Source organism: Phyllobates terribilis, unplaced genomic scaffold, assembly GCF_046119375.1.
Source record: "Phyllobates terribilis strain yellow unplaced genomic scaffold, ASM4611937v1 Scaffold_13__5_contigs__length_258822181, whole genome shotgun sequence".
Classification (NCBI taxonomy): Eukaryota; Metazoa; Chordata; class Amphibia; order Anura; family Dendrobatidae; genus Phyllobates; species Phyllobates terribilis.
In genome coordinates this window covers 76,832,791-76,856,779 of record NW_027362773.1, presented here as the reverse complement: position 1 = coordinate 76,856,779, position 23,989 = coordinate 76,832,791, and the positions used below count along the sequence as shown (strand labels likewise).

The 23,989-nt window shown below is 51.1% G+C and overlaps 1 protein-coding gene across 2 annotated transcripts in view; it reads right to left on the bottom strand.

Annotated features, from left to right (window-relative positions):
- Window positions 1-939, bottom strand: part of TRIM44 (tripartite motif containing 44) — a 90,290-nt gene extending 89,351 nt beyond the window's left edge. For both annotated transcript variants that reach the window (XM_073658138.1, XM_073658139.1), the window contains exon 1: window positions 215-939. In XM_073658138.1, the coding sequence (XP_073514239.1) occupies window positions 215-610 (396 nt within the window). In that variant the 5' untranslated portion in view covers window positions 611-939. The remainder of the gene's footprint in view (window positions 1-214) is intronic.
- Window positions 940-23,989: the final 23,050 nt, after the last annotated feature.

Below are 23,989 nucleotides of genomic sequence, written 5' to 3'. Positions count from 1 at the left end.
ACGCTGAAAAGGTTAAAGAGAAAAATAAATAGCATTTTGAGCAAAAGTCATGAACTACGTGTGCCATTTTGAAGAATTTTGCCCAAAATACATCAATGCATGCACAAAAAAAGAAAATCGATGTGAAAAATGCAGGTGATGAAAGGAGCTTGAAATCTTTTAAAGACTCCATGGTCCCATCGTATAAGACCCCAACCCCAGTGCGCCCCGGTACCTTCATTTGCAGGTAGGCCTCATTGAGGGTGATGAGCTCATGTTGGCGGTGGTCTCCAGCTACGGCACATAACACACAGATGATCTTGGAGTCCTCCTTGCAGTACAGGCTGAGCTCTTGCTTGTGTATGGGACAGGTCTTCTTCTCGGACGTACCGCTTTGCTTCGTTTTAGTCTCCGGCTCCTCTACTGGGGTCGTCTCTTCTGGAGACGGCTCTTCGAAATCCCTGACCTTGTGGGTTGCGTATTTTTCCTTGTGCTCGGAAGCATGCAAATCACAAAAGGAAAAATGACAGTCGTCGCAGATGACCAGAGCTTCCTTGGCCTCGTCGGGCTCACAGGCGTCGCAAGTGCCATCGTAAGGGAGGTGTGAGGTTTCGTCTGCTGCGCTGGCCATGGTGGGATTTATCTTCTAAACGGAGGTTAACGGTCAGTTTATGGAAATCTTGATCCGTCTCTCTGGATTCCTAGAGGTTGTATTGCTCTTGCACTTTGCACTTTTTTCCTTGCACGCCTGTGAGTTCTGCAAACCTTGGTAGATGCACACACTCTTTTTGCTCCTGCTTCACCTTTCCTGTTTGGATTCTTGTGTCCAGGCTGCTGCAGTCGATCCCCCTCCTGTGCAGAACAATGAGGATTTTCCTGGTTCAGGCCTCGCTCTGCTCAAAGCTTCCTGCTTTCACTATCCACGCTGCTGTGTTTTGCTTCCTGAGTCAGTGGGACAGGAAGTGCAAAGCTTCTTACACTTACAAAGAGCCGCGTCTTCCATTGATATTCACCGGGGGAAAAAGTCGATGATGGATGTGTTCTTTATACAGAGCTGCAAAATGTGACATTGTGCATATAAAAGAAAAAAGATTTCATACCGTGTGAGCCAGTTGAAAAAAGATTGATTGTTCTCAGTGGGAGAAACAAAATAATAATCTTGTAGTTATGATACATTTTAACGACTAACAATAATAAATGATGTTGCAAAGTGAGCTTTCGAGACCTCTTAGGTCTCTTCATCAGGCATGGTATAACAAAGTATCCGAAGAAACGCAAATATATACACAAAAAGAGCAGAGGCATGGCATAATAAATGTCCATTTATAGTAATATAATGTCCATTTATTATGCCATGCCGCCTCTGCACTTTTTGTGTTCCTTCAGATACTTTGTTATACCATGCCTGATGAAGAGACCTAAGAATTCTCAAAAGCTCACTTTGCAACATCATTTATTATTGGTAGCCGTTAAAATGTATCATAACTACAAGATTATTATTTTGTTTCTCCCACTGAGAACAATCAACCTGCATATAGTAATATGAGGGAAAGTGTGTAATCTTGTGGACGACGGGATGCCACCTTTTGCAACCAAAAATACCGGCCAAGTTTATGTGGGTAAAAAGCATCTGAGGTCTAAAAGAGAATCCATCACCGGGTGTTTGCTACTTGATCTGATAGAAGCATAATGTATGGGGTAGAGACCCTGATTCCAGCAATTTATCACTTACTGGGCTGCTTGCTGCAGTTTTGATAAAATCACAATTTTCTCTGTTGCAGATCTAGCAGTGCTCTAAATGCTGAGCTGTGTATAACCCCACCCACACCACTGATTGACAGCTTTGTGTGTACACTGTGAATAGGCAGAAAGCTGTCAAGCAGGGTTGGGTGCTTGATTGTACAGAGCTCATGAATATGATGGACTACCTGGAAGCAGGTTCACTAGTCCTCTAGTGATAATCTCCTGCTGATAAAACTATGATTTTATCAAAACTGCAGCAAACAGCCCAGTAAGTGATACATCACTGGAATCAGGGTATCTGCCTCTAATGTAAACTGGTCTCAAATTAGGAGGCAAAAATATGGTGACAGATTCCCTTTAAGGCATTGGCTTCATATTACACACCTAGACCTGATTATTATGTTACATGCAATAAGAGCTCTGCTATTTATTGTACTTATATAGCGGCATCATATTCCACAGCACTTTACAGAAATCATCTTCACTGTCACCATTGGAGCTCACGATCTACATTCCATATGTGTTTGGTGTGTAGGAGGAAACTGGAGTACTGCCTTTGACAGCTGGATATGCTCTCCGGCGCCATACAGTGAAATATGGTAGTGGCTCAGTGATACCTACAGTGAAGCATGGTGGTGGCTCAGTTGTGCCTACAGTGAAGCATGACAGTGCCTCAGTGATGTCTACAGTGAAGCAGGGCAGTGACTCGGTTATGTCTACAGTGAAGAATGACCATTGCTCAGTGATGTTACAGTGAATCATGGCAGTGACTCCATGATGCCTACAGGAAGGCATGGTAGTGGCTCAGTGATGCCTACAGTGAAGCATGGTGGTGCCTCAGTGATGTCTATAGAGAAGCATGGTGGGGGCTTGATGTTGGAGCCACTTAACTTCCTCTGGCATTGGAAACCTGCAGCATGTGGAGGACAAGATGGATTCAATTATGTATCAGGAAATGCTGGGCTTAAAACTCATGCAATGTGATAAAGCTGAAGATTGGGCGTCATTAGAACTTCCAACAGGACAATGATCTCCAGCATATCTCACAGTCCATCATGATGAAGATTCTGGAGTGGTCGCCTGACTTGAACCCCATAGATAATCTTTGATGGGATTTGCAGCATAGAGACCCAAGAATGTTAGTGATCTGGAGGCCATTACCCATGAGAAATGGGCTAGGATTCCTCAGGAAAGCTGTCACAAGCTGGTGTCCAATGATGCATCATGTCTGCAGCAGGTCATAACAGCCAGAGGAGCTTTACTAAGCACTAAAGACAGTTATCATGAAAGGCTGAATAAATCTGATTGTAACTGTATGCAGCTGCAGACTACCGCACCATTTATAAATAGTGATGGAAAATGACTTTCTCGCCATATATATTAATGTCAGGAGATCAGACAGAAAGTGGTTGAAAGTTTTCAGAAAAAAATCCTCAATTTATAATGTTCCGTTGGCTGTTGATTGTAAAACTGCGCCATAACTACAGACTGTGATGAACCTGTAGCCGCCATCTTGGTAATGATAAATCATATCCAGGGATGGCCACACTTCAGCAGCCCCCACCCTTGGGACCTTCTGTTAAAACGTCAACTAGATAGTTTCCCCCCATCCAGGCTCCTGTAAGATAAGAAGCCTACTTAACACTTGAATGCTAGGAGCTTCAAAGACTTCGAGAGGAAACACAGCCAGCAGGGGGGGGTGCTTCGTCTATCTGTACCTGACCATTTGTCCCATAGGACTAGTTTCTTTGTCTGTCACAAGCATGGAGGCATAAGATATAGAAACATGAATAGTACACGCATGTTGCGTGGGATGGGCCAATAAAAAAATATCACGGCGTCCCGGAGCCATTGCGCACACAAGCCTCCGCGGTAGACGTTTGTACGTGCTCTGGAAGCCAAGATATAGCGCGGAGCCATTCCTGAGGACCGTATGGTATCATAATTGATATCAAAAGGTCGGTTACGGCGGCCCGAATCCATGGGAACCCCTGGGGGTATCATGAGGCCATCCCAGAAGAAGTTATTGGGTTCCATAGAATTTGGGCTTCTGATCGAAGTTAGACCTGAGGGTGGAGACTGAGCCAGCTGACCTCACCAGCAGTGGGCGGGACGGGGCAGGTAAGATAGCAGGACAGACAAGAGACAAGTCAGTCTTGACCCAAGAGTGGTGTGCTGAACATCTGAGCACCAGCTGAGGCCACCAAGGGGAGGAGCAGTTTGACCATGCGGTGGTAGGCCTCAGCCTGTAACAAAGAACCGTGCCTGCGATCGCAGAATCCTCTCCCTGCGTCACAAGAAAATCAAGAAACCGGTAACTGATATGCTGTGGTGATTCTGTGTGTTGTATTCCATTGTTGTATAGTTTAGCCTGACCTTATACCTGTGTAAATTTAGTTGTATATCGTGTATCTAGTGTATTATTATAATCAATTACCTCAAGTAATTGTGGGCCTGCCTTTTATTCTGCATAACGAACGCACGTCCGTGTGAGCTCGGCTCAAGCCAAAAACGCTACCCAGGGTTGGTTCCTGGCCCGATATAGGCCCATTCACGGACTGGGCGTATATCTAAAATAGGGACTGGTGGCAGCATACCAACTGGGGATTGGGGAAGGCTGGTAGTGACGGTCGGAGGTTCAGATATATATATTCCTGGCGCGGCCAAGGAAGATATATATACCGCCCTCACTACAGAGGGCCCCGATACCCAGTAGGTTACAGGACAGTCTCTCTGGCGACCGCTTATCCTAGGTGCAGTTCCTTGACTGACCTGAGGCTAAGAGGGCGCTAGCGAGTTGTGCTGTGTAGTGACGTTACGGTTTAGTGACGTTGAAGGGATAACACACTACCGTGTTCCCTGTGCTGGTTGCAGCTACCTGGCACTACTTTCTCTAGGTGCAGTACCTTGACTGACCTGAGAGGTAAGGGGGCGCCAGAGAGCTGCACCCACCGGCCAGCTTTCATCACATTGGTGGCAGAGCGGTGGGATTGCAGAATAATAGTGTTGTGGGACCCCTACTCCCAGGCACTAAAGACTGCCAGTGGTAACTTCCACTGCTGGAGTCTTAAGGTCAGCCCAACATTAGACGGTCAGGCTAAAAGTATAACAAGGTGTGTGCAAACTCAGGGTTGCAGCGGTGTCGGTTACCAAGATGGCAGACGGCACCAGGAGCAAGACCCTGCAGGAGGCTAATGCTACGGTCCGTGTGGCAGGAGGGGAGGACATTGTTACTCATGGCGAGGAGGAGTCCAGCCCGGGCACCTCAGGGAGCCAGTCCCCAGTATACGGTCCCGCAGTGGGCTGCCCACCACCTACCCAGCCCAGCCTGTCCAGATCACAAGCCCTTTTACAAGCGGCTATGGCAAGTCTCCAGTCTCATGGCGATGCCGTCTACAAAACCCTCCTGGCAGCATCAGAGAAGGCAGCGGAGGAGGAGCGCGAAGCTGCAGAGCGCCGGGAGGCTGCGGAGCGTGAAGCTGCAGAGCGCCGGGAGGCTGCGGAGCGTGCAGAGCGAGCTGCGGAGCGCCAGCACCAACTGGACCTGGCCCAGCGGGGGCTTCCGCTAGAGCAACCAACCCATCAGGAGACCAAGTCGTCCAAAGTCCGAGCTGAGGACTTCCCTCTACTGGAGAAGGATGGGGACCTGGACTCCTTTCTGGTGGCATTTGAACGGACCTGTCTTCAGCACCATCTGGCCCGGGATCAGTGGGCCAGATACCTGACCCCCCGTTTGAGGGGTAAGTCCCTGGATGCCTTGGGGGACTTACCTGCCGGGGAGGTACAGAACTACGACTGCATCAAGCGGGCCCTGATCCGGCAGTACAACCTCACTCCTGAGTCGTACCGCCAGAAGTTCCGGAGCCTGCTGCGTGGCCCCAAGGACACCTGGACCGATCATATGCGGGCGCTGTTGAGAGCCGCAGAGCACTGGACCTCGGGTCTAGCGCTTACTACCCGCCAGGAGGTCCAGGAACTGTTCGTCACGGAGCAGTTCTTGTGGAACTGCCCAGAGGACCTCCGACAGTTCCTCCGTGACCGAAAACCAACAGGGGCTTCTGCTACAGCCGCCCTGGCAGACGAGTATGCCAATAACAGGGCGCCTGAGCTGAAGAAGTCTGCCAGCAGCACCTGGAGAGGGGGTAAGCCCAGTCATGCCCCTGTTTCCCCGGCCCCTAGAACACAAGGGGTGTATCCCCCTGTTGCCCTCTCCAGGCAAGGACCAGACGTAAGACGTTGTCATCTATGCAACAAACCAGGACACTTTAGGGCTGAGTGTCCCCAGCGCCAAAAGACCCCATCCCAGTCCCAGAGAGCGCCCAATGTTTTGTGTGTGGGAGGGGGTGGTGGTAGGTCCCTGGACAACATCCAACCCGTCACCATAGGCCGTTCTGCGGTCATGGGACTGCGGGACACGGGCGCTGAACGAACACTGGTACGGCCTGAGGTGGTGTCCCCCCAGGACTTGGTACCAGGAAAGACTCTTTCCGTCTCCGGGGTTGGAGGCGTGGAGCCGGCACTTCCCGTTGCCATGGTGTATTTGGACTGGGGTGCCGGAAGGGGGATGCGGGAGGTGGGAGTAACGCCAAATATTCCCGCAAATGTTTTATTAGGGACCGACTTGGGGCGTCTAGTATCGCAGTATGTACCCTCTGAACCCCCAAGTTCGGCCCCCCAAGAGTGTATTGATTTGTCTGCTGCTAATGCCAACCATGTTGTATGTAGTGTGTGTCCTGCTGAGGAGGAGGGAGTGAAACCTGAGGGTAACACCTGCACAGACACAACACAAACAGGGTTAGTGAAAGCAGGTGGGGAGTGTGGGGATGCCCGCAGAGGTGCTCAGCCGGCGTGCCGTGACCTCTTGTCCTCCGGTGAGGGAGGGGGCGGGCAGGATTCTGTAGAGGGAAGCTCAGGGATGGAGAGGGGGGCAGCTACCGGCAGTGTAGGGCTCCCAGGTGTATCCAGGCTGCTGAGTATAGGCCCACTGCAGGGGGAGGAACAGGCCATGGGAGGTGGGGGTGTCCCAAGAGAGGAGCCGCCAGGTAAGACCCCAGGGCAGGAGTTCCCCACATCCGAGATGTCCAAAGGCCTAGGAAGCCTGCCTGATCGGGCGGCTTGGTCAGAAACAGAGGGGAAGCAGGCACTACCCACGGTCACAGCGGTCATAGCCGCTGTCACCAGGAGTGGGAGCGCCGGAGCCCAAGGAGCCTTGCAGAGGTCCGACGGCTTCCCCACTTCTGACCAAGTGTCTGCCGGGTCAGACAGCGGCCAGGTGACATGCCCGGAGGGGCTGACAGAGGATGTGGCAGTTTCGTCGATTCTGGCCACATCAAGTCAGGAATTTCAGGCTGCGTTGGAAGCAGACGACAGCCTGAAAGCTCTCAAGGAACAGGCGGCACAGCCTCCCATGGAGTCAGACTGCGAGCGGGTGGTCTGGGACCAGGGACGGCTGTACCGGGTAACGGTCCAGCAGGGTTCACCGGAGGCGTGGCCCAGGGACCGACAGTTAGTGGTACCCTATCCGTTCAGGGCGGAATTGTTGCGGATCGCACACGAGATTCCGATGGCCGGACACCTAGGGATCGCTAAAACCAAGGCCAGGATAGCTCAGCATTTCTACTGGCCTGGGATGGGAGCCGCGGTGGGTGCCTACTGCCGTTCGTGTGACACCTGTCAGAGGGTGGGGAAGGCGGGGCCGCGCCCCAAAGCCCCACTGGTAACTCTGCCAATCATCGAAGAGCCTTTCTCGAGGGTCGCTGTGGATCTTATTGGACCTCTGTCCACTCCCAGCCACTCCGGGAAATGCTTCATACTCACGGTAGTGGACTATGCCACCCGGTACCCGGAAGCGGTAGCTTTGTCGTCCATTCGGGCCGACAAGGTGGCTACCGCCTTACTGGAGATCTTCTCCAGAGTGGGTTTCCCCCAAGAAATGCTCACCGACCGAGGGACCCAGTTCATGTCGCGGCTGATGGAGTCCCTCTGTAAGCAAATGCAGGTGCAACATCTGGTGGCCAGCCCGTATCACCCACAGACTAATGGCCTGTGTGAGCGGTTCAATGGCACCTTAAAGCAGATGCTTAAGATGTTGGTCGACTCCCACGGGAGAGACTGGGAGCGTTACCTCCCACACCTCCTATTTGCTTACCGGGAGGTTCCGCAGGCCTCAACGGGGTTCTCCCCCTTTGAGCTCCTGTACGGGCGACGGGTACGGGGCCCCCTGGCTCTGGTGAAGGAAGCATGGGAAGGGGATTTGGCCACCCCCGAGGTGTCGGTCATCGAGTATGTCGTGCGCCACCGGGACAGGATGATGGCCTTGGCAAAGCTGGTGCAGGACAATATGGCCCAGGCCCAGGCCGACCAGAAGCGGTGGTACGACCAGAATGCTTGTGAGAGGACCTACCAGGTGGGTCAAAAGGTGTGGGTACTGGTCCCCGTACCACAGAACAAGCTTCAGGCAGCCTGGGAAGGTCCCTACTTCGTGCACCAGAAACTCAATGCCGTCACCTATCTGGTCACCCTGGATCACGCCCGTGGAAGGAGGAAGGCCTTCCACGTGAACATGATGAAGGCTCATCATGAGCGGGAAGCGACTGCCCACCCAGTGTGCAACCTTCCCGAGGAAGGAGAGGTAGAAACCCTCCTGGATCTGCTCACCCAAGCCAAGGCGGGTGGGTCCATCGAGGATGTGGGGGTTGGCCACCAGCTCACGGAGGACCAACGGTCCCAGCTGGGGACCACCCTGCACCCCTTCCGGGGGCTGTTCAGCAGCCTGCCCGGAAGGACTGAGATGGCTGTCCACGACGTGGACACTGGCGATCACCCGCCGATCCGGCGTTCAGCATATCGGGTCTCTTTCGAGGTGCAGGGAAACATGCGCCAAGAGATAGACGAGATGCTGAAGCTGGGGGTGATCCAGGCATCCAGCAGCGCGTGGGCCTCGCCTGTAGTCCTCGTACCAAAGAAGGACCGTACTACACGGTTCTGCGTGGACTACCGGGGGCTCAACGCTGTAACGGCCACCGATGCGTTCCCCATACCACGCATCGATGACCTGCTCGATCGGATGGCCGGGGCTAAGTACCTGACCATCATGGATCTGAGCCGGGGGTACTGGCAGATTCCTCTGACCCCCGCGGCAAGGGAACGCTCTGCCTTTATCACCCCTTTTGGACTGTACGAGTCCACAGTGATGCCATTCGGCATGAAGAATGCCCCTGCCACTTTTCAGCGGATGGTCAATACGCTGCTTGAGGGACTTGAAGGGTACGCGGCTGCGTACTTGGACGATATTGCAGTCTTCAGTCCCACTTGGGAGGATCACCTAGAGCACCTGCGGCAGGTGCTCGGTCGGATCCACCGGGCAGGCTTGACCATCAAGCCGGAAAAGTGCCAGCTGGGCATGAGTGAGGTCCTCTACCTGGGTCACCGGGTAGGCGGGGGGGTTCTGAAGCCAGAACCGGGGAAAGTGGATGCCATCGCATCCTGGCCCACTCCTAGGACCAAAAAGCAGGTGATGTCCTTCTTGGGGACCGCCGGGTACTATAGGAGGTTCGTCCCACACTATAGCACCCTGGCCAAGCCCCTGACGGACCTCACCAAGAAGAAGCTGCCCGTCGCAGTCGACTGGACAGTCGCCTGCGAGACAGCTTTCGGGGCACTCAAGGCCGCCCTAAGTAGCTCCCCTGTACTGCAAGCTGCCGACTTCGACCGGCCGTTTGTGGTACAGACCGACGCCAGTGACTTTGGCCTCGGTGCTGTGCTAAGTCAGGTCAACACGACAGGCCAGGAACATCCTGTCTTGTACCTGAGCAGGAAGCTACTGCCCCGGGAGGTGGCTTACTCCACGGTGGAAAAAGAATGCCTGGCAATTGTATGGGCCCTGCAGCGTCTGCAGCCCTACTTGTACGGGAGCCATTTCACCGTGGAGACGGACCACAACCCCCTCAGCTGGTTACACACGGTCTCTGGGTCGAATGGCAGGTTGCTACGCTGGAGCCTCGCTCTCCAGCAGTACCACTTCTCCATTCGCCACAGAAGAGGCCGTGACCACGGTAACGCTGACGGGTTATCCCGGCAAGGGGAGGGTGCAGAAGGACGCACGGGGGAACACAGGAATGTGCTACCCCCTCGCGCCCTCGTATAGGGGGAGGTGTGATGAACCTGTAGCCGCCATCTTGGTAATGATAAATCATATCCAGGGATGGCCACACTTCAGCAGCCCCCACCCTTGGGACCTTCTGTTAAAACGTCAACTAGATAGTTTCCCCCCATCCAGGCTCCTGTAAGATAAGAAGCCTACTTAACACTTGAATGCTAGGAGCTTCAAAGACTTCGAGAGGAAACACAGCCAGCAGGGGGGGGTGCTTCGTCTATCTGTACCTGACCATTTGTCCCATAGGACTAGTTTCTTTGTCTGTCACAAGCATGGAGGCATAAGATATAGAAACATGAATAGTACACGCATGTTGCGTGGGATGGGCCAATAAAAAAATATCACGGCGTCCCGGAGCCATTGCGCACACAAGCCTCCGCGGTAGACGTTTGTACGTGCTCTGGAAGCCAAGATATAGCGCGGAGCCATTCCTGAGGACCGTATGGTATCATAATTGATATCAAAAGGTCGGTTACGGCGGCCCGAATCCATGGGAACCCCTGGGGGTATCATGAGACCATCCCAGAAGAAGTTATTGGGTTCCATAGAATTTGGGCTTCTGATCGAAGTTAGACCTGAGGGTGGAGACTGAGCCAGCTGACCTCACCAGCAGTGGGCGGGACGGGGCAGGTAAGATAGCAGGACAGACAAGAGACAAGTCAGTCTTGACCCAAGAGTGGTGTGCTGAACATCTGAGCACCAGCTGAGGCCACCAAGGGGAGGAGCAGTTTGACCATGCGGTGGTAGGCCTCAGCCTGTAACAAAGAACCGTGCCTGCGATCGCAGAATCCTCTCCCTGCGTCACAAGAAAATCAAGAAACCGGTAACTGATATGCTGTGGTGATTCTGTGTGTTGTATTCCATTGTTGTATAGTTTAGCCTGACCTTATACCTGTGTATATTTAGTTGTATATCGTGTATCTAGTGTATTATTATAATCAATTACCTCAAGTAATTGTGGGCCTGCCTTTTATTCTGCATAACGAACGCACGTCCGTGTGAGCTCGGCTCAAGCCAAAAACGCTACCCAGGGTTGGTTCCTGGCCCGATATAGGCCCATTCACGGACTGGGCGTATATCTAAAATAGGGACTGGTGGCAGCATACCAACTGGGGATTGGGGAAGGCTGGTAGTGACGGTCGGAGGTTCAGATATATATATTCCTGGCGCGGCCAAGGAAGATATATATACCGCCCTCACTACAGAGGGCCCCGATACCCAGTAGGTTACAGGACAGTCTCTCTGGCGACCGCTTATCCTAGGTGCAGTTCCTTGACTGACCTGAGGCTAAGAGGGCGCTAGCGAGTTGTGCTGTGTAGTGACGTTACGGTTTAGTGACGTTGAAGGGATAACACACTACCGTGTTCCCTGTGCTGGTTGCAGCTACCTGGCACTACTTTCTCTAGGTGCAGTACCTTGACTGACCTGAGAGGTAAGGGGGCGCCAGAGAGCTGCACCCACCGGCCAGCTTTCATCACACAGACTATGGCTGACTAATGTCTGATGAAATTTCTGGCATATTGTTGGACAGTTTCAATATCTGCATGGACTTTGTGGAAACCTACAAACCAACAGGTTCTGAAACACAAGTTCTGAAGATTGTTGATGGCCAACTCACCGACCAACGGAGGTCAATGGAAAGATGAAGGAACAAGAGTTATGAAAGCTCCCCTGACAATGTGGGCGACTGCTACCTTAGAACATTATATCCACCAGTAGGCACGGCCTCTTCCATCAGTCACCAGGATGTCTCCTTGGCTCAGCAGATATCAGCGTCTGCAATTTGTCCGACTTTTTTTGCTCTGACGTCAGACGAATATCAGTTTCTGAAGTTTTTGGGAAGTTTCTGAAGTTTCTGTCCTTTTCTTACTGGTTTCCCTGTCTTTTGAGAGTATCTTGTGTTCCTGCAATCTTCTTGTGGTGCACTTTGTGGTCTAGGAATCATGCACATCTGTTATATTATCTTGGAAATATCGTAAGGTTGGCCGCATAGGGTCAATAACAGAAATTCCCTAGGTTTTTGGCAGTGGTGCAGCGTATGTTGTCAGCTCCAGGGGCATGAAAAGTATTGCTCCCACTAAACCAGTAATAAAGCCACCTGAGTGTCAACATAAAAAAATAATACTGCTACCATTGTGCCAACCCCTGCAAGAAACAGAGTGGGTGACCACAGGCTGCACAATTCAGCGAAGTCATTGTGCCATCTGCATCGGGACACGGACATCTTGTAGGCTGTAGAGCTTGAAGCAGCCTGTGGTCTACAGGACGGAGAATGGTGGAGCAGAGAGACTATAGCTTCCGGCTCTACCAGTATTCAACTATATCAGTGTCATATTGATCTGCCAGAACATTATTGAAATTGGAATCAATCGGCAAAGCTGTGCTTTACCCCGGCCCTCCTTACGTGAACGGGGCCACAAGTCCCAACTGTATATTTTTAAGTTTCACAGTTAGAGAGTTAATGTTCATCTACAGTACAGACCAAAAGTTTGGACACACCTTCTCATTTAAAGATTTTTCTGTATTTTTATGACTATGAAAATTGTACATTCACACTGAAGGCATCAAAACTATGTATTAACACATGTGAAATTATATACTTAACAAAAAAGTGTGAAACAACTGAAAATATGCCTTATATTCTAGGTTCTTCAAAGTAGCCACCTTTAGCTTTGATGACTGCTTTGCACACTCTTGGCATTCTCTTGATGAGCTTCAAGAGGTAGTCACCGGAAATGGTTTTCACTTCACCGGTGTGCCCTGTCAGGTTTAATAAGTGGGATTTCTTGCCTGATAAATGGGGTTGGGACCATCAGTTGTGTTGTGTAGAAGTCAGGTGGATACACAGCTGATAGCCCTACTGAATAGACTGTCAGAATTTGTATTATGGCAAGAAAAAAGCAGCTAAGTAAAGAAAAACGAGTGGCCATCATTACTTTAAGAAATGAAGGTCAGTCAGTCCGAAAAATTAGGAAAACTTTGAAAGTGTCCCCAAGTGCAGTTGCAAAAACCATCAAGCACTACAAAGAAACTGGCTCACATGAGGACCGCCCCAGGAAAGGAAGACCAAGAGTCACCTCTGCTTCTGAGGATAAGTTTATCCGAGTCACCAGCCTCAGAAATCGCAGGTTAACAGCAGCTCATATTCGAGACCATGTCAATGCCACACAGAGTTCTAGCAGCAGACACATCTCTACAACAACTGTTAAGAGGAGACTTTGTGCAGCAGGCCTTCATGGTAAAATAGCTGTTAGGAAACCACTGCTAAGGACAGGCAACAAGCAGAAGAGACTTGTTTGGGCTAAAGAACACAAGGAATGGACATTAGACCAGTGGAAATCTGTGCTTTGGTCTGATGAGTCCAAATTTGAGATCTTTGGTTCCAACCACTGTGTTTTTTTGCGTCGCAGAAAAGGTGAACGGATGGACTCTACATGCCTGGTTCCCACCGTGAAGCATGGAGGAGGAGGTGTGATGGTGTGGGGGTGCTTTGCTGGTGACACTGTTGGGGATTTATTAAAAATTGAAGGCATACGGAACCAGCATGGCTACCACAGCATCTTGCAGCGGCATGCTATTCCATCTGGTTTGCATTTAGTTGGACCATCATTTATTTTTCAACAGGACAATGACCCCAAAACACCTCCAGGCTGTGTAAGGGCTATTTGACCAAGAAGGAGAGTGATGGGGTGCTACGCCAGATGACCTGGCCTCCACAGTCACCAGACCTGAACCCAATCGAAATGGTTTGGGGTGAGCTGGACCGCAGACTGAAGGCAACAAGTGCTAAGCATCTCTGGGAACTCCTTCAAGATTGTTGGAAGACCATTTCCGGTGACTATCTCTTGAAGCTCATCAAGAGAATGCCAAGAGTGTGCAAAGCAGTCATCAAAGCAAAAGGTGGCTACTTTGAAGAATCTAGAATATAAGACATATTTTCAGTTGTTTCACACTTTTTTGTTAAGTATATAATTCCACATGTGTTAATTCATAGTTTTTGATGCCTTCAGTGTGAATGTACAATTTTCATAGTCATGAAAATACAGAAAAATCTTTAAATGAGAAGGTGTGTCCAAACTTTTGGTCTGTACTGTATATGGGATGATTTTTGCCCATTGCCAAGCACCATTCAACTATATGCAAGTGAACTTTGGCTCATTTATGCCACATTCACACGGGCAGACAAAATTAATGTGGATCATTAAAACGAGCCGATGTGTTGGCGAGAACGACGATTTAATGAACGATCCAATTAGCCAATGAACAAGCATTTTGTGTATGGGCCGATAATCAGGAATGATGGCACATTTTCAGCCCGTGAAAACATTACTTTTGTTTTCTAAGTTTTCTTAGTCCTCCATACAGAATAATGGGCCCCACATAGTCGTCCATACAGAATAATGGGCCCCACATAGTCGTCCATACAGAATAATGGGCCCCACATAGTCGCCCATACAGAATAATGGGCCCCACATAGTCGTCCATACAGAATAATGGTCCCCACATAGATGTCCATACAGAATAATGGGCCCCACATAGTCGTCCATACAGAATAATGGGCCCCACATAGTCCTCCATACAGAGTAATTGGCCCCACATAGTCCTCCATACAGAATAACGGGCCCCACATAGTCCTCCATACAGAATAATGGGCCCCACATAGTCCTCCGTACAGTATAATGGTCCCACATAGTCCTCCATACAGAATAATGGGCCCCACATAGTTCTCCATACAATATAATGGCCCCACATAGTCTTCCATACAGAATAATGGGCCCAACATAGTCCTCCATACAGTATAATGGGCCCCATATAGTCCTCCATACAGTATAATGGGCCCCATATAGTCCTCCATACAGTATAATGAACCTCACATAATCCTCCATACAGAATAATGAACCTCACATAGTCCTCCATACAGAATAATGGCCCTACATAGTCCTCCATACAGAATAATGGGCCACACATTGTGCTCCATACTGTTTAATGGGCCCCACATAGTCCTCCATACAGTATAATGGGCCCCACATAGTCCTCCATACAGTATAATGGGCCCCTCATAGTCCTCCATACAGAATAATGAACCTCACATAGTCCTCCATACAGAATAATGGGCCACACATAGTCCTCCATACAGTATAATGGGCCACACATAGTCCTCCATACAGTATAATGGCTCCACATAGGGGTGGCGATTCTAGTGTCGCGGGCCAAATAATACCACCCTGAAGGCCAGATTTGGCTCACGGGCCGGAGTTTGACATGTTTGATTTAGATCAGTGTTTCCTAAACTCCAGTCCTCATGGTCCCAACAGGTCATGTTTTCAGGATCTCCTTAGTATTGCACAGATGAGAGAATTCCTGATGCCTTGATGATACTTCGATCACCTGTGCAATACTACGGAAATGCTGAAATCATGATCTGTGGGGGCCGTGAGGACTGCAGTTTGGGAAACACTGATTTAGATCGTGCAAAAAAAAGTGAATTGAACTCTGTTGCTTGAAGGGGCCCAAAGTCCACTTTTCCCCAAAATTTAAAGCCGGATTTTTTCCATCGGAGCCCAGGAATTATCTATGAAGTCAGCTTAAAAATGTTAGTACTTAATTGTAACTATAGACTGTACGTTTTTGTGTAATGTTCTTTTTTCCACGGGGTAGAAAATTCTGCAGATTTTCCATATTGCCGCATCAATACTAAACACTAGGGGTCATTATTCATTTACTAAGAATTTCCTAAAAAAAAAAAAACCACAAATTTCTCTTTGTGTCCTCTTTTCAGCACGCGGAAGTGTCGGGTTGTTATGACAACACTGTCACAATGCCAGGATGGAAAGTGACAGCTGGGACAGGAGAAGAGGGGGATATTAACCAGATAGTAAAATTCGACTGAGCAGGACGACAGTGATACTGAAATGTAGGTTAAATGCGACATGTCAGCAATGCATTAATCACTGGGATCGCTTGTAATCCAAAGAAACACGTCCAGAGAGTAAAATGAGGCATTTATTATCATTTCTGGCATCGTTACAAAGTGTGTGTGTTTCCTAATTCTCAATATTCTCTTTTTTTTGCAAGGGAAAGTTTCAGATGTTCAGATATGCTGTGCTCTGGAATCACCGCAAAACTAGTAATGGATTTAGACTAATATATCATTTATAATATGAATGTAAATTAGAAGTAAAAATAATAACTGCATAAACCTTAACTAATGTGTGGCGCCCCTGCGGGTTCAGTCGCCATAGAGGTACTGCACCTCACCCAGAGGTGTGGTAACCTACTCTCAGGTAAGGAAGGAGTACTGTCCGGGACCCTAACACCTGCATCCAACACATTCCACTTCAGTGGGGGCAGGGCGAGATTGCTCCTAAGGGAGAGCACAGTCCCTGGTCCCTAGCTGAAGGGTGGAACTATGTAGTGGGTGTGGGTGGAGGGCGTAGTTCAGGGGAGCATAGGAAAGGAAGTGATATAAAAGAGGGAACCATCTTAGAAAGACAAGGCAGTCTGAGAAGAGAGGTAGTGGGAGCAGGAGCTCTGCAGGAGCTCTGCTCAGGAGGAGGGCCTAGCAGAGAGGCCCAAGACTGAGGAGAGAGGAGCAGGAAAGAAGGCTCTGTAGCATCGGCGTCTCTGCCCCCTGCTAGGCAGAGACGCCGTCCCTCTCACCACCGCGCTCCCTGCCCGGCGTCCTCCAGCGCTCCTCTTCCTGCTTCTGCCGGTGCGCGCAGCTTCCCGGGCACTGTGCTTAGGGTGCGCACGCACGCTCCCGCTCCCTCCCTCTTAAAGGGGCCGCGCGCGCCACCCTAAGGAGTCCCCGGCCAATTGCCGGAGGTCCTCCCATATTTTAGCACCTCCTCCAATATGGAGGTGCCCGAGCAATAGTTGATGCACAATGTACTTACCTCTGCTTCAGCCCTCAGGTCCCGCTGCTAGCCTGACTACTAGTCCTGCCCGCCAGCCTGACTATCAGTCCAGCCCGCCAGCGTGACTACTCTCCAGCCCGACAGTCTGTCTTCCGTTCAGTCCGCCAGTCTGTCTATGGGCTTTACCTGCCATGCCTACCTGGAGGCCCCTGCTTGCTACCTGCCCGTCACTTGCCGTGACCACCTGTCTGCCTACCTGGAGGCTCCTGCTCGTCACTTGCCGTGACCACCTGACAACCTACCTAGAGGCTCCTTCCCGTTTCTTGCCGTGACCACCTGACAGCCTACCTAGAGGCTCCTGCCTGTCACTTGCCGTGACCACCTGTCTGCCTACCTGGAGGCTCCTGCCCGTCACTTGCCGTGACCACCTGTCAGCCTACCTGGAGGCTCCTTCCCGTCACTTGCCGTGACCACCTGGCAGCCTACCTAGAGGCTCCTGCCCGTCACTTGCCGTGACCACCTGTCTGCCTACCTGGAGGCTCCTTCCCGTTTCTTGCCATGACCACCTGACAGCCTACCTAGAGGCTCCTGCCCGTCACTTGCCGTGACCACCTGTCAGCCTACCTGGAGGCTCCTTCCCGTCACTTGTCGTGACCACCTGTCAGCCTACCTGGAGGCTCCTTCCCGTCACTTGCCGTGACCACCTGACAGCCTACCTAGAGGCTCCTGCCTGTTGCCTGCTGTGCCCATCTGCTGTATCGGTCAGTCCCAACCATCTGACCCGTGGGAGTCACCTGCTCTCTTACAAGGTCGTCCCCAGAGTAGCACCTGGTCCCTCTGCTCGGTCCCTTCCTGGTCACGGAGTCGTTAGCCGCCGTACGACCTAGGTCGGTCCGAGTTGATACTTAGTTACGCCCCTCTGGGTCCCTCCTTGCACCGCAGCACAGAGGTTCCACCATCCGGATCCGTAACAGGCTCCAGGAGGAACGAGGGGATCATAGGGGTACGGGCAGTGCTGGAGGCCACCCGTACGCCCGAATCAACCAGGACGTAGAAGGATCAAGCCGCAGAGGGGACCGGCCCCTAACTAGTGAGAATTGCAACGTTCAGCTAGAAACCGGAGGCTTCTGTACTTTTAGGGTGCAGTTGTCACAGCCACAATTACATCGCCGAAAAGGTGGTCACAGAGGGTCCAGGGGACTGCAGGTTGCCCAACAAGACCCGAGGCTACCGACTTGGGACACTGATTGTGAGGCGCAGGGCAGGAGGGTGAGAGCCAGCGCAGGAAGATGACTGAGAAAGGCACACAGAGGGGGGTCCCGTTATGTGCTCTTGAATTACCTGAGGGATTGCTGAACCTCTGCCTGGTGAAAGCAGCGCGACGTGGGAAGTTACACCGGTACCTGTAACTTGGATTGCAACAACTGTGAGTAAAGCTTGAAGACTGCACCCCACTGTCTCCGTGAATTACTGCTGCGCCATCACCCCCTGCACTACACCGCAACATCCATAACATCTCAGCACAGCCCTGGAGCTAAGCTCTACCTGTGGAGAGCTAAACCAACTCTGCTGCATTAACAACAGCTCCAGAGGACCTGCTCCGCAGCGGCGGCTCTCTTTAGCCGCATACCACAGGTGGCGTCATGAACTTTATATAAAAGAACTATAAATCCCCTGTAAATATTTCCCTTTTATTGACCGCCCTGGGTCACTGTGACATCTCCCCTAGCAACGACCGGCCTGGCACCGAGTACCCCACGGCCCAGGGGGCGCGTAAAATGCATAGAATGAGAATCTACAATCTTGTAATGAAGATAGGTTGAAAGGATTCTTTCTAGTTCAGAATTTTCTTAGTAGGCAGAAACTAGAAATCTGTTGCAAAACAGGTTCTCAATATCCTGTGCAATAAACATAAAAGAACAGCGTCATAATCCCCGGCTGAGACAGATTGGATTACAAAACAAGAATGGGCAGGAATTTCATCGCTTCAAGGAATTTGTCTAACACAGGTTGTGTCTGCAATGAAAGACGGTAATCTCTGCGGATCTGTGCCAGGTGTGCTCATATGATATCATCCTGAGGATAGATGCTATTTATACATGGGTCAGCCATCCATCCATCTATCCAGCTATCCATCCATTCATCCATCCATACAGCTATCCATCCATACAGCTATCTATCTATCCATTCAGCTATCCATCCAGCCAGCTATCTATCTATCCATCCATTCAGCTATCCATCCATCCATCCATCAATCCATCTAGCTATCCATCCATCCAACTATCCATCCAGCTATACAGCTATCCATCCATTCAGCTACCATCCATCCACCCAGCTATCCATCCATACAGCTATCCATCCATTCAGCTATCCATCCAGCCAGCTATCCATCCAACTATCCATCCAACTATCCATCCATCCAGCTATCCATCCAGCTATCCATATATCCATCCATCCATACAGCTATCCGTCCGTCCATCCATCCATCCATCCATCCATCCATCAATCACATTCCACCTGGAGATGTTTTTATGATGTACCATAACTCTTCACTAGATTCATGCTGCCCAAACTACAGGCAGCATGTATCAGAGGCTGGTTGCACGGTTGCAGCCAGCTGTATCTTTCTTTGAAATGCATTTCAGAAAAAAACATATGTTACACGTACGCCGCCTAAGTTCAGATAGGGGCGAGACAGGTTACATGAATTCGTTGGAATCCTCGGGGAACCGTTACTCAGGGCAACCATAGGCTGCAGCTTCTCTCAGGCACAGGATAGATTCAATTGCTGACCAGACACATTTGACAAGAGTCCTCAGAAACGGTAGAACAGTAACATTTAATGAGGCATGGCCAGTGCAATTTAAGTGTCTCTTTGAGCAACAGGCTCCAGTAACAACAGTACAATCTCCTTTGCAATACAGCAGTACACAGTCTATTATCCGGTAGCACAGTACAGCACAGTTTTAATGCATACACAACCACAGGCTGTCAATCACCTGGAGAGGGGTGGGGAGAAGCAGTCTAAGGACCTACCACAAACTAATCTCCTCTCTCCCTCTAGTTCCCGACTGGATCTTTAAACTATGTTCTTTTCTCTGAGTCTCCTGCGGTCAGGCTCCGATTCATGCTGCCTGTTGTTTGGGCAGCATGAATCTAATGACAGGTTTATCTGGATTTCTAAGAATGTAAAATATGCTAATTAAACTCTTGTCAGGTATTATATAATCACCCGCTCCTGCATTATCTTGGTCAGATGCTGGTGCTTTATTCCTTGCAGGAGCACTGATAGAGGCACGACCAAACAGAAGACAGTTTTGGCGGCCAGTCCCTGCCCCCAGTGTATTACAGACAGCAGCCCAAAGAGAAGACAGATTTGGTGGCCAGTCCCTGCCCCCAGTGCTTTACAGTTAGTGGACCAAATAGAAGACAGGTTTGGTGGCCAGTCCCTTCCCCCAGTGCTTTACAGACGGTCAGTGGACCAAGGAGAAGACAGGTTTGGTGGTCAGTCCCTGCCCCTGCTTTATTCACATCTCATGTGTTCTGTCATTTTTGCCAGTTATTGGATACTTCCCTGGTGAATCATTTGGATTGAAGTTCTGTGTTCTCATCCAGCTGTATTTATGCCCATTCTCCTGTTTTATTTAGGGTCTACTGTAAAGACCTACCCTTGTAGCCTCGAAACTAATACTTGGGTGCAGCTACAGGGGGTACAGAGGTAAACCTCAAGCTCAAACCACGTTACAGATTTTGCCCTGTGTGATGAGCTACGAGTTGAGCCGCTGATAACTTTAGTATTACTTTTGGACTACAAACTTTCACTACCAATGACTACCCAGCATCCTCTGACACGCCGTAAACACAAAGTACTCTGGGAGAAAAATGATCTGGTCTGCTCTTTTTGAATTGCTCGTAAGTAGTGTTTAATTCCTTTCAGTAATACGAGGGTGGTTAATCGCCGCGCTCCTCCCTGAAATGGTCTTCACTGCTCACATTTATCAGTCTTTCAGCTCGAAAAAAAAAAATTTTGACAAGCAGAAATGTGTCGGCGCCAAAAATCTCATATATTGCAAAAGCTAATGTTTAATTTAATAGTTTGGATTCTGCGCTTGTTTTATGGCTAGGGGAAGCAAATGAAGCACAACAGGAGCCAAGCTTCTGACTCTGATTGCAACTGTAAATTCTTTAGGTCTGTGAAAAAAAAAAAAAGAGAAATAAAAACAAAGATGAGAATTTGAGAATTTGCATCATTTGCATAATAGGTATCAGAAGCGGACACTGACAACCAAAGGCCTATGTGTGCGACTTGTGTCTGAGCCCCCCTCTGCTATACCCTACTGATGTATACATATGCACACACACAAACACATGCATATTCAAGGTAATCACACACATACACAAGTGTATTTAAAATATGCACCTGCGATTTACATTACACACATGTAACCATTACCCACGCTTATGCATTACACACACATACACATCACACACACATATACACATTATAAATGTATATGTGTTACATGTGGCGCCCCTGAGGGTTCAGTCGCCACAGGGGTACTGCACCTTAGATAGAGGTGTGGTATCTCCTCTTCCAGGTAAGGATGGAGCATCACCCAGGACCCCACTTCACACTCAACACTACACCACTCCTGTTCTGCAGGGGACCTAAATGCACCAGGGTGCTGCCCGTTCCGGGATAGAGGAGATGGGGGGAACCAAAGATAGGGGGAACCAAGTAGTGGGTGAGGGTGGAGGAAACACTTACAGGAAGCACTTATAGAATCATATATAATATTTGGCCATCTTTAGTTCAAGGTCTTTGATTGTGGGTCTTCTGTCAGGGTCCAGCAAGAGGCTGTAGCTGGCTGAAGATTCACGGTCCTCGCTCTCTGGCCTTGAGACGAGGAGCGGGTAAGAGTTAACAAGTGTCTCTGCCCGGTCAGGGTCCCGTTCTAAGAAGGCCTTGGAGGGGAGAAGAGGAGATAGGCTCCACAGGCGAAAGGATCCCAGGGGGATACGGACGGAGCGGAGTCGCCACCTGTATTTGTAGCGCCCCGAGGGTTCGGCCGCTACAGGGGTATTGCACCTCAGACCAGAGGTGTGGTATTCCACTCCCAGGTAAGGATGGAGTATGGACCAGGGCTCAGTTAGCTGCATACAGCACACACACCCCATTTCCGAGGGACAGCTCAACGGTGCTCCCACTAGACAGAAGTGCAGGCACGACCGACTATGTCCCTGTCTGGAGTGGGGAGGGGGGTGGAACACCCAGTGCTGTAGGGGCAGATAGGGGTTGGTTCCTGAGCATAGGAAGGAGCCCATTGGTTGCTGGTCACCTGGGCTCATGGTCAGAGGGAGGTATAAAAGGTGGGCACCATCTTAGATCTAGGTTCGTTCGTTCAGTCAGAGGAGAAGACAGGGAGTAGAGGCTCTGTAGGAGCTCTACTCCAGGAGGGCCTAGTGAGAGGCCGAGGAGGAGGTGAAGGGGAGCTGAGATTTTGGCTCATCTCAGCTCCAAGAGAACGGAACAGAAAGGAACAGGAAGGAACGGAAAGGGAGAAGAAGAGACAGAGAAACAGAAGGGCTCAGGAACAAGAAGGTGGAAGGGACCCTAAGAACCCACGAGAATCCAGGGTGAAGGGTCAGGCAGATTAAGGGTACCGGACCCCAAGTTGGTGGAGGAGAAACTACCCTCAGCCAAAGACCGGTCGTCGTGATCATCTATTGGTGCGACACCTCATCAAACCTGCTAGGAAGGCACCATATAGGACAGCGGAGGACGGGGCCCACGTTTAACCGCACAAGTCCGCGGCAGCTGGACAAAAGTGGGTCACTGGTGAGGCAGGCCAGAGAAAGGATTAAAGGGGGTCCTGTGCCATGCTCCTGAACTGCCTGGGAGTTGACCGATCCCCACACCTGGTGGACGCAGCCCGGCTCGGGCGGTCACTGCTGACAGAAGTGACCCGGAACAAATGAACTGTGAGTAAAGACCCTGGACTGTAACTTGTTGTCTGTGTGCTCATTCGCGCCTCCAGCACTACCGGTACTGGGACTCTCACCACCATCACTCCCACCATCCACTACACTGCCCTGGGGCCGCACTCTTCCCGTGGGGAGTCACACCATCCCAACTGCACACGTCATCGGCCCCAGCGGACTGCCTTGCAGCGGCGGTTCCTAATAGCCGCAATCCACGGGTGGCGTAGTCGGACATTAACTGAAGCACGTAGCAGACTACCATTGGTCTGACCACCCTGAGCCGCGGGACCGGGCCGCCACTACTACCCCCATCGTTCCCCTATCGCCCGGATCCGCGTGCCCCACTTCCCAGGGGGCGAGTCAGCTTTGGCGTAGTCGGCAGGATTTCGTGCCCGCTAACCACGGGTACTGCGCGCCTGAAAAGAGACTGTTTCGGTGTACTAAAGATGGCGCCCGCCCTAGAAAAACGAGCGCCATAATGTGCGCACCAAAAGACCACAGGAGGCCGCCTCCCATCGTGGGCCTGGTCCCAGAATCGCGCCAAAGAGGAAGCCCGCCCCCAACAACCATGAGTACGGCTGTGGAAATGTCCGTCAACATGGGGGGGCTGCCCCTGAGAGTGATTGTCAGCAGAATGCCCCAGGACCACCCCCCATGGGGGCGGAAAGAGAAGAAAACTGCGGGGAAGGGGGTGGTCTGGATCAGTCCAGACAGACCGCACCCGGGAATGGACGCCCTCAGCAGCACCAGCCTCCTGGCCCGAAGCCTGCTGCAGGCCGAACCGCTCTGCAGCCTAGCAGAAGTCCTAGCGCAGCTCCCCAGAGACCTGGAGCGTGCGCAAGCTGCACTGGAGGACCTGGAGCGGAGGATGGTCCGGGCGCAGCGAGGTGCACTCACCGAGTGGAGAGAAGAACTGGCCCGGCAGGCCGAGACCCACCAGCGACAGGCCTCAACCGCACCCCGGAGTTTGCCTGCCTCTGAGGACGGCGCAGGAGGAGAGAGGACCGGAGGCGACGCCGCGGAGGGAGCCACGAGGACTGAGGCAAGTGAAGGGGACGTCATCACCCCAAGCCCAGCAACCGCAAGCCTGCCCCAGTCTCCCATCGCAGCACCCGAAGCCCCACTCACCGCACCTGTTGCCGCGCCGCCACTGCTCCCAGCTAGGCCTCAAGCGGCGAGCGCCGCGGCCACGCCCCTGTCACGGGTGTGTCGCCACGAAGATCGTCACGATTACACAGCCTGACTTCTCGCAGCTGACTTTTTGGTGCTTTGT